This window comes from Branchiostoma floridae, chromosome 10 (genome assembly GCF_000003815.2).
Source record: "Branchiostoma floridae strain S238N-H82 chromosome 10, Bfl_VNyyK, whole genome shotgun sequence".
Lineage (NCBI taxonomy): Eukaryota > Metazoa > Chordata > Leptocardii > Amphioxiformes > Branchiostomatidae > Branchiostoma > Branchiostoma floridae.
This window is the reverse complement of record NC_049988.1, coordinates 12,962,513-12,973,420: the sequence shown is the minus strand read 5'-3', so window position 1 is coordinate 12,973,420 and position 10,908 is coordinate 12,962,513. Positions and strand designations below refer to the sequence as shown.

The 10,908-nt window shown below is 38.0% G+C and overlaps 2 protein-coding genes across 2 annotated transcripts; both read right to left on the bottom strand.

Annotated features, from left to right (window-relative positions):
• Window positions 1-309: 309 nt before the first annotated feature.
• Window positions 310-2,227, bottom strand: LOC118425156. Its single transcript, XM_035833982.1, has 3 exons — window positions 2,164-2,227; window positions 1,243-1,391; window positions 310-694 (listed from the first exon to the last, which is right to left on the bottom strand). Exons 1-3 carry the CDS (start codon window positions 2,187-2,189, stop codon window positions 549-551), a joined length of 321 nt encoding a protein of 106 aa, XP_035689875.1. The 5' UTR covers window positions 2,190-2,227; the 3' UTR covers window positions 310-548.
• Window positions 2,228-3,661: 1,434 nt separating this feature from the next.
• Window positions 3,662-9,549, bottom strand: LOC118424859 (vesicular, overexpressed in cancer, prosurvival protein 1-like). The gene is made up of 5 exons (XM_035833666.1): window positions 9,460-9,549; window positions 6,188-6,237; window positions 5,615-5,689; window positions 5,203-5,351; window positions 3,662-4,784 (listed from the first exon to the last, which is right to left on the bottom strand). The coding sequence occupies exons 1-5, from the start codon at window positions 9,517-9,519 to the stop codon at window positions 4,603-4,605; spliced, it is 516 nt and encodes a 171-aa protein (XP_035689559.1). The 5' UTR covers window positions 9,520-9,549; the 3' UTR covers window positions 3,662-4,602.
• Between the last annotated feature and the right edge of the window lie 1,359 nt (window positions 9,550-10,908).

The following is a 10,908-nucleotide window of genomic DNA, read 5'->3' as shown; positions in this document are numbered from 1 at the left end:
CCTTATAACCACCCTTCAACGGAACACACTAGCTTCTGTATCTGCTTGGCCGTTATATATACTATTATATGATATAACCGCCATTCAGCGTAACACACCAGCTTCTGTATTTCTAAACCGTTATATATATATTTTTTTTTTTCAACCTTTATTTATATATATATATATATATATATATGTATGTATGATAAAGCTATCTAGTGCGGGTGACCCTTACTTCTAGTTTCACATATATGAAAATTCTTTGATCATAGTGCTTTGAGAAAATAAAACACTACACCGCAACGTTAACATATCACACAAAATAATTTATTGTAATTAGAGCGAGCAAAAAGATAGGAGTAACCCGCAAATTATACAAGTTGTCACCTTTAGCGACAAATAGACCGTTATAATGAAATTTAAATCATTTCATGTAGCGAAACAACATATTTTGTACAATCCGGAGACCTTCAATCATATAGAAATCTCTTAGCGTTTTAACGTAGGCGTATGCAAAACTCTTGAACGTTTGATAAATAACAGGAAAGACGAGCAAAGTATTTGAATCAAAGTCTGGTGATGTGAGGGCTCGTCTTCTTCCAGTGGTGTCCTGTACTGCCCGGTGCAATGGCGTCCTCTAGCGGATTACAGGCGTCTCGGCAGGGGAACGTGACACTCGGTATGAGCACATTTTCCTCTCGACGAGGGTGAACTACATGATAGAATAACATAATGTGTTTATAAGTTAAAATTCCTATGCGTTTTCTATTTCAAATACATATCTTTGAAATAACTTTAAACTTGGTATTAATATATAACCATACTATATTTTGAATAAGGTCTTTCCTAACGCTTAGTACGCATGTCCAGCGAAATGCATTATGGGTAACATATCAAAGGTGAAGTCATTGTTATGAAAATCGAGCATAAAGTCAAGACAAGAACTGTTAACAAGTTATAAATCTGTCATACTGCCCTCAATGCAGTTTCCTACGCATTGCTTACATAGAATCAAACACTAGCTCAAACTGTGTCACAGAGAAGATGACTCCAATACTTGATTTATAGAGCAACAACAAGATACAGTTTATTTGTAACCAAAATAATCAACTCTACGGACGTACATTTTTGACATAATACCACAATGTATTATGCACTAGCTCAGATTGTCTTACAGTGTGTGCGATTTCAATAACTACTTGATATAGCACAAAAAAAACCGGTTTATTCTCAAGCAAAATGGTTATCATTTTAACTCACCAAAGGCTCCCTTTGGATGCTCAGTGAATGATATTCCAACAGCGTGAACTGTTGTGGTAGAAACTTTCGGAAGCCTGGCCTTTATTTTTCTCTGTCGACAGTAGAGGATGAGGGCAACCATCAGTACCAGTCCTAGAGAGAGTCCAAACCTGGGGTCAGATAAGAAAGTATTACAAACAAAATAAAAACTCACGTTAAAAGTATCCCATATAGGACTCAGTTAATAGTTACATTCATCAGAACTAGTGTTATATTATTAGCGTGTTTGTGTGTATGTCTGTCTGTGTGTGTGAGTCTTTCTGTTATCAGCATAACTCAAGAAGCCGTGAATGGTTCCTGATAGTATTTGGTAGGTGTATTCGAAAATTAAGGTTTAAGTCGACAATGGGCCTCCTAGTGGCTTTCTAAGGCACTGCAGCAAACCTCCATCTTTTATAGCTCTTGTTTTATCATGTTGCTAGTTCGCCTTTATCGGGGGGGGGGGGGGAAGTATATTCGTTGGTTTTATAAACAGGGTATTTAGGGATATGACGTCAACGGACGTCGTTTTCAAATTTCAATATTTTCAAATATTGCAGTAATTTTCAAAACATTGCACCGTTCGTCGACTTGATATACCCAAGATCCCCGTTTTAGAAACAACGGATAAATGCTAGCCAGCTAAATAACATTGCATACAATGTGGGGGTGATAACGCACATGTACACTGCTACTCTATCCTACATTTTGAGCCACACATAGCATTGATAACGCTATATCAGTTCGTACATTATAGTCCTACATGGATGATTTGGTCTGCTTTGGGTCATAGGTAGAGACCTTTTATCTCTCCTAAACAAACAACTTTAGGAATCTTTTCAAAGATAAATTTGTGTCATGACAATGCTCTATATCTATCCCTGTTAAGACCAAATTGCTTACCAGAAATACCAGGGCATCGACTGCATGTCAAATCACGGCCTCCAATAAAAGATGTCCACTTTCAGTCAATCATTATGTTGCAGTTACACAATTGAATACCTTCGTAAGGTAGCGCTCTTCCAATATCTTTTACCTTCTAGCTGTCTTCTGGTATGTTATGTTGGGGCAGCCACACCATCGCTTAGAAACTTGCCCATGCATAGCGCAACACATTGTGTGTGGCGACAGGCGAAGATTTGCACTAGTTGGTTCATCCGTTCAGGTCACTGATTGATTCAGGTACTAGTAAAGAGCTTAGACGCACTTCCTTTTCATAGAGGTGGCCCTGAACATTTTGTAATGTGCTTGTGAAAATTAAGTTTATTCTTTTTAATAAAGTCGACTGATATTATTTGTCTCTTAGCCTGGCATATCAGAATATACGGCATCAATTAGAGCATGAGCAACCTCAATAGATAGCTTTTTCAACGCTATTTGCAGTCAGATGTGCAAAGATTATGGTGTGACAGGTCGTTCAGCGTAATGTAACCAGCTGCTGCCGCGCCACGTGCCTGCGAAGCTGGTGTGTTATATAGATAACGTGGCAGTCACGGATACATAAAAAAATCTGGCAATCGGTTTTCTCTGCACTTTTCGACCTCGTGTTCTTAGTGTTTTGCATTAAATCTTTCATTCGTCCCCAAATGGTTTAAATTAGTCAACAATGTGCAAATATTCTTCGTCTGCCCTGTGTGTGTGTTTGTGTGTGTGTGTGTGTGTGTCTCTCTGTGTGTGTGTGTGTGTGTGTGTGTGTGTGTGTTTTGTCAGCCATTTTGCGCCACCTGATTTTTTTCTTTATCCTTCCACTGTAAAGTAAAGTCTATTTGTATCTCTTCCCCGATAATTTTGCCTGGCCCTTCCCCAAATAACGTTCTGTTGTTACCATGAGCACATGACCTAATTCAATTGTGTCTAGCATTTGGTGTGTCACTACTGCATTCCGCTTCGCCACTTGGATGTGTCTGGAGATGACACGCTAGAGCTGGGCTGCAGCTCTTACAAAGTCCGCTAGGTGGCGCGTCAAGACCGTCAAGCGTAAATGTCAGGAGGATTCTGTTGAAATCTTGTCTGATATTTTAGTAATGAATAAAAACATTGGATACAGCCTTCGCTTCACCAAACGTTATTCGAATCCTGTAACATCAACTCCCATAATTCCATCAGGTCCAAAATTATCGCCACATTAATAATAAAAAAAGTTATAGAGGCGTCAAATAGCAATTACTCAAGCAACTGGATATGATTTTGAAGACGGTGAGACCTTTTATTTATAACATCCTAGCTATCTGGAATGTATAGACATCAAGATTACTGATGTTGGAATGGCACATCCCTTTCAATTACTTTGAACTAATGTATTTTTTTCATGTGGCGGTATCATAGCACACAGACCGATATAAGTAAATAGTGCAATGACCAATGTGTTCTTCTATGGAAAGAATAACAAAAGGCATTCTTATATCTTATAAAGATACAAGCTCAAACTTTATTTTGAAGCCCAAACATGTGAATTCAGCTCTATCACTTATAGGTGACGCATACTTACAAGCACGTATTAACAAATATAAAATCTGTGTAATGTAGAAAATATAAACACACGGGAGTAAAGCTATTGTAATAGCCTCTCCAAATATGTACAATATGGTATTGAAAACAGTTCATCGAATTTATAGATAAAGAAAATTGGTAAATTGCGGTTGGAAAGTCCGTTATGTTGAAACATATTGAATTAACAAGGTGTCTTTTTGCTATGAAATACCGAAAATGCCAGCCAAAATTTTCAATTCTTCCTGTTGCCTAAATTTGTTTACGCTATGAGCATTGTGTGTAAAATTATTTCAAATTGAAGGCAAAGACCTCTTAGCATGACAATTCCGTTTAGAAATAGATTTTTAGGCACAATTTTTACCAAAAGCTACATAATTGAGAAGTCACTCAGGTAATACTAGTAAGCATTACATAAGTCTTTTTTTTGTTCCCATAAACAAGAACGATGTCGTGTTTTATGTAATATAAAGAATTTCGGGTAAGTGTATATACATAAATCACAATGTACACATTTTTCACTGCGTCATAATTCACTTGGGAAATTTCTCCCAGTACACGTGACGTCATCACTGGTGCTGGTGATCATATCTACAGCACCTACATAAACGCTTTTAGTGCACATATTGTCGTTGGCTACGTCATCACTTAATGGTGCACATGACTGATGTTGCATACGTCATCATTGTAAATGTGCACTACATCTTGACTACGTCGTGTATTAACAGTTGGTGTTGTCATCATTGTTGCTGTACATTATATAAGAAACGTCATCACTTTTGGACTTTTAGTGCAAAGAATTGTTGACTACGTCATGATTGTTGGTGCACACAGTCACTATAAGTGTACACGTCATCACTGCTGGTGCACAAAACTGTTGTTGACTACACCAGAGTTGCTGACGGAGTGTATATCGCCGACTGAGCTGTAGGGGGGCGGGGGGTCCGAGGCCGAGTAGGGTGGGGGTTTCACTGGGGGTGCCGGGCCGAACGGGTACGGTGGGGGGAGCGTTACTGCACCCGTGTGGGAGGAATAACCTAAAACGGGAGACAAAAAGACCCCAGCCAGTTAGAATGCATCATAGATAGATAATATTCTACTTTCATATAATGAGTAAAGGAGTTATAAAAGTAACAAAACTACAAAGGCAAGTTCACTTTTGTTTTCTCATTTTCGGTAGGTTTCAACGAGGAGCTTTTGTCATAAACAATAACAACATCAAAAACTCCCCATCGCAAGATAGCTGGTTTCTGAATGACTTGTCAACGACCTTCAAAAACTTCCTCTGTGCACTAAGGCCCACAAGAACAACTTCGTCGCCTACCCAAACAAATTCGTTGCGTAGGTAACACAAACTGTCGCTATGGTCTTTCGTAGATATGCTACTGTAACCCGATATATTATGTGACGTTTGTAACTGATCCGTTACAAACATGTGGTATGCATTCTACTCACCGACTCCGTCCGGATATGTTCTCGGGGAGTAGGGCGGACTGCCCCCGCTCGTGTTGGTGGTGCTAACGGTCTGTCGGGACTTACTCTGCCGGCAGCACGCGTACATCACACCGATCAACATCATCAGGAAGAAACCGATCAAACAGAACCTAGAGATCAACAAAAAAAAGTATAATTTAGTACGTAAGACTAGGATTTTCATATAGAACAAAATAAAAGCATAAAAATTTGAATGATGACAAATATCCTCCGACAGAATATGATGTTATTTTCTTCACCATAGATCAACGCAACATTACGGAAAATGTCAAAAGCACTAGAGTAGAGTTCTTGCTTTGAGTTCAAACCTGCAGTATGAAAACAAACCGCTAAGCGGTGCTGTAGCATTGACACCATGGTTTAGTGTACGTACCAGAAATACCAGTAACTAGAGATGAACGAAGAACAACACTGTGTCTCCCTCTCTCCACAGCAAAACCCGGAACAACTGAGGATTACAAAATATAGATAGAGTCAGTTAAAAGAAATGAATAGTTGCACTGAAAGACGTTTAGACAACTTGAATACTCAGCAATTACATGCGTGTGATTCAATATCTAGCATTTTGCAAATTTCACCATGACTTATACTACATATATTACTACAGCAACTATACAAAATAAAATATAAATCTCGTACTTAGGATAGGAATGTATACGTCAAAGTTAGCGTATTCGGTGCAATTTCTATCTGTCTGTCTGCCTGTCTCTCTCTCTCTCTCTCTTTCTCTCTCTCTCTCTCTCTCTCTCTCTCTCTCTCTCTCTCTCTCTCTCTCTCTCTCTCTCTCTCTCTCTCTCCCTCTCTCTCTTTCTTTAATTATGTAATGTAGGTCCAGGAACTTGTCAATAAGATCAGGTGCTTAAATCTGTTTCACTGACTAATTGAAAATGACTTTGGTATAGAAAAGTATAGATATACAATATAAAGATGAATTTCAAACACTTACTATGTCTCTCTATCGCCATTTCTTGGGCAATATTCGCCTCCAAAAACAATCTAAGGGGTGAAAAGAAGAGGAATTGTCAATGCGAGATTCAAATCGTGCTAATATAAAATGACTAGATTTGATATCCACGTTCAAAGTTCAAAGTTCAAGGTTCAAGGTACATTGAACCTGTTGTAACACATCGAAGAATATGGTAATTTTCGCCAAATGTGACAGGGATATTATAACATCTCAGTAGACCTTTCGAAGGCTATGTATCCAGCACATTTATGTAACGCTAGTTAACCTTTATTCGTGGGGTAACCTACATACGCTGTTTTTAAAAACAGCGTATTTAGGTATTTCCAGTCGACGGACGGTTGGTTTCAAATTGCAACATTTTCAAAGCATTGCAGCTTGACACCAGCGTCCTTCGACTGGATATCCCTATTTCTTATCTTCGGATATAGGTTGCTCCACGAATAAAGGTGAACTAGCGTTACCAGCAAATATTCGAAGTACTGGTTAGGACCTGAACGTCAATTGTACCTGTACAATGCGTCTGAAGAAAATGTCTTTAAAACCTATTAGAATGAACATCGTTTCTGTTTTTGTTTTTGTTTTAATTAGCGTAACCTTGAGGTGTTTTTATATTAGACCATGTTCTTATGATCATGTGGATGGCATCATCAAGTATCGGCCGTCCCCCCCCCCCCCCCCCCCAAAAAAAAACGTTTTCAACAAACCGCAAATTGTACAAAGAAGCTGCAAAATATACCGTAGATTGCAAAAAAATACCAAAAACGTATACTAATGTAATAGAATGTCGAGCTCAATTTTAAGGTCAAAGAAAATGTGAAAGAAACAAAACGAAGAACGTATTTTTAGGTATACCATACTCTTTGTATTCAGCCATTTATAAAAATTTTCTGACAACTTACAGCTTATAATGAAACCTTTTTTTTCTGACCAATTCTTTTATTCGCACGCTCACATCTGTTTTGAGCTTCCCAAGAGTTCATACATATAATCAAATCAACATGGCTTTATTAGAAAGACTGAAAAGGGATCTTATAGTCAAGTCAATATACGTACGTAAATCCTAATACATAGGCGACAATTTACTACTTACATGTATACCACTACACAAACATTTTGGTAAATGTCTAACTTAAATAACTACTTTGATACACCTTTTAGTTACAAATTGATATCTGGGCCTACACCTTAACCTCTGTATGTGTGCTTGTTCTTACAAATATTTTGGGTACACAACCATTGGTCACGTTAAAACTACACAATAGTCAAATATATTACAAGTAACAGTCACGGCATGGAACCGCTTGGGTGCCAATGACGTCATACAATATGGCGGCTCAACGCCACAACTCACGTAAATGTAATTTACGGGGTAAGGTTGAATTGATTATGTGGATGACATACCCTTGGAACCCCTAAACTAATGCGAGCGTGCGAATAAGAAAAATAATTTGGTCATAAAAACTTGACTTCATTATAAAATCTAAGTGGTCAGCTGCTGTAGGAAGGTTGAACAAATGAAAAAACACAAAGAGCATGGGGATTGGTATACCAACAATGTTTTCTCAATTTTTGTTCTTTTCCACCTTCGTCTTTGACCCTGAAAATGACCTTGTCATTCTATGACAGTAGTATTCGTTTCCAGAATTGTTTTCTAAATCTAGCTATAGGGCATACATCTGCCCATTTCGTAGCTACTTTATATATTATTAAATGATGCTTGAAACTTTTTTTTTTTGTAAACGGCCGAAAATTGATGCGAGCGCTGATGCCATCCATATAACTGTATCTACATGGCCTTATTCCGACATGTTTGCAAATTGGATCAGATTCGCTCTCGCGATCATCAACGACGTATTCACAAAGCTTCTCAGTGCGTGCATGTTTGTACAATGTCTGAGACGGTTGCATGTGAACAACTTTGAAAACGGATCGGATGAAACAATTAGCTGACAAGGGCGTAACCTAGATACCGTGTTTTTTTATCTTTTAGGAATAGCTCAACACAATGAAATTGTAGCCTTAAAAATTAGAGTATCTAAAACTTACTGGTTATGCTTAGAAAGGTTGCAGAACAGCTCGCCCTAAATCCAAATCGCCCTAATAGTTAACTGCCATGTCGTCCAAGATTTTCATACAGGCACACCGATAAAATCAAACCAAAAACCCTACTTTAAAAGTTTATGTACAGTATTACTTAACGTGCTGCCTTAGAAACGACAATTAAGACTTTTCTCCTGGTCCCGAAAGCCGGTTTTACCAGTTTTATCAGGAAGCAAGAGTTATGTAAACAAGGCGGTTCCCCTTTCTCTTCTTAATATAAGACACATAAACTCAACTCAAAACTCAACTCATTGTTTACACCAGAAGCCTTTCGTGGCCAGTGTAGAAGCCATAGTCTGAAAAAAAGAAGCTAATCTTATGATAGCTAAAACAAGAAAATAAGCTTACGATAGCTAGGCAGGTATAAGAAGCTTCTTAGAATGATCCCCTAAAGGTTCCTTGCATGATATTCTTAGAATACTCGTACAAATGTGTTTTAGTTAGAAAATTGAGCTGTACTTATTACTGACAAGGCTGGTTTAGATCCTTGTAAGCGGTTGGTTCTATCAAAGTCTTCTTGAAATTCTACAACTTTGAAATTGCAGGACAACATTAGACAAGTATAACTACGCCATAGATATATACCGATGGGGATAGTGTTTTTACGTATTAGTCCAACCTGCGCTTATATTGGTACACTTGATAAACTGTATACGCTAGTACTTGGCCTACGTTGCCCGGAAATCGTCAAACAAAACGGTGATAAGATCTATAAACACAAGAATACAGCAAGACAAAGGTCTCGGACGTTGACCCTCACTGTACAATACAGCAATCGTCATTACCGACTTAAGTCCCGAACAAAGGTGTTTGCAGCAAACTTTACCACAAGTCTAAGTTTACCAGTAACAGCTAGTAACAGCTCTCACGATGCAACCAAGAAACTACAGGTTTTAGAGACGACAATCGTAGATTGTCTTAAATATGAGTTTTCGCACGTACACATAAAACACGATCCCTTCTTGTGTATTGGCACGTAGTGGCGGTACATTATAGTATTCTCTATTGTTTGCATAACACCCTGTAACAACTTTGAAGCCACATAATGCAAGATTATTATGCCATAGAAGTTTCTAAACTACCCTTTTCGATTGCTACGACTTATGTCTATATATTTGGTCGAATATCATCGTATGAAGAAGAAAACTCACCTGTAAGGATGTGAAAAGTAGAACAGAGTGTGCGACTAACACCTGCGAGAAGTCCGCCATTTTGACTTTTGTCCGTTTCCTTTTCGCTTGACCTGTGTCAACATCGGTTCGGTGGTTTCGACCAATCAGAGAGAAGTAGTACGTAAGTGAGCCGCCATGTTTCCATGGTTTGTTTGCCAAAGGTCTTTGTGTGGCTGTTTGTTATCGTAACACTATATTCAAGAGGAAAATTAAAGAGAGGCGTCTATGCCCTAAGTACTAAGTCTCGTCGCACTTGTTTCTGCACTGAAGCGAAGTGTAAAAAAAAGAAACTTTAACACAGTTTTGGCGCTTTTGAAAAACCAATTAACGCTAGTTCACCTTTATTCGTCGGGTTACCTTTATCCGTAGTATTTTGACACCAGGGTACTTTGGGATATCAAGCTGATGGACTGTGGTCTCAAAATGCATTATATTGTGAAAAAAAAAAGCAATTTAATATCACCGTCCGTCGACGATATTGCTAAATATCCTGTTTTCTAGTACAAATGATATAGGTTACCCGGCGAATAAAGGTGAATTAGCGTTATCAAAGCATTGAGACTATACGAGCATAGAAGTTATATTTCGTAATCTTAAAAGATAGAACGAGAAAAAATATTTCAGCCATTTTCAGAAGGTTTCTATAATTTATGCCATAGTGACACAATACCGTGTTGACATTGAAAGTTCTCCAGTATATGACAATACAATATGGACTTATGAATATTGTCAGGAATATAAGAAAGGAAAGTCTTTCTTACATGTACTAATCCTCTAGTAGTGCTAAGTAATTTCTCATATTAATTATATTTCAGCCATACATAGTATGGTGAAATATATTGTATTCGTAATGTTTCTTTCTTTCTTTCTTCTTTCTCCTGTCAAATCTTCAAAGTGATTCATCTCCGCCGTTCCTGGACCGAATGACCTGAAATTTGGCACAGGGGTAGAATGGGCCAATACCTTGATGCTTTTTTCTCAGTTTTTTCATATCTGCCTCTAAAATGATTTTATTGAGATTTTTTGGTCAATTTTAGACCAAAACTGTATATTTTGGCCCCTGTACCCTGGTATTACAACCAAATGAGCTGAAATTTGACAGAGATGTGCCTTAATAATGCCCCCATATAAATTCGATAACACTTTTGGTGTACAGTACAACAAAATGCTTATTTTTGCGATTTTTTGACCAATTTTTGGCCAAAAAAGGACACTTTTGGCCCCTGTACCCTGGTATTACAACCAAATGAGCTGAAATTTGACAGAGATGTGCCTTGATAATCCCTTCATATAAATTCAATAACACTTTTGGTGTACAGTACAACAAAATGCTTATTTTTGCGATTTTTTGACCAATTTTTGACCAAAAAAGGACACTTTTGGCCCCTGTACCCTGGTATTACAACCAAATGAGCTGAAATTTGACAG

Bases quoted from the DNA above. Each gene is read 5' to 3' on its own strand.
- LOC118425156 (XM_035833982.1), bottom strand. From the start codon at position 2,189: ATGCAGTCGATGCCCTGGTATTTCTG. The intron at 1,392-2,163 runs GTAAGCAATTTG...ATCTGACCCCAG, and splicing joins TCGATGCCCTGGTATTTCTG to GTTTGGACTCTCTCTAGGAC. The intron at 695-1,242 runs GTGAGTTAAAAT...TCTATCATGTAG, and splicing joins GCATCCAAAGGGAGCCTTTG to TTCACCCTCGTCGAGAGGAA.
- LOC118424859 (XM_035833666.1), bottom strand. From the start codon at position 9,519: ATGGCGGACTTCTCGCAGGTGTTAGTCGCACACTCTGTTCTACTTTTC. The intron at 5,690-6,187 runs GTAAGTGTTTGA...TGTAATCCTCAG, and splicing joins AATGGCGATAGAGAGACATA to TTGTTCCGGGTTTTGCTGTG. The intron at 5,352-5,614 runs GTACGTACACTA...GTTGATCTCTAG, and splicing joins TCTAGTTACTGGTATTTCTG to GTTCTGTTTGATCGGTTTCT.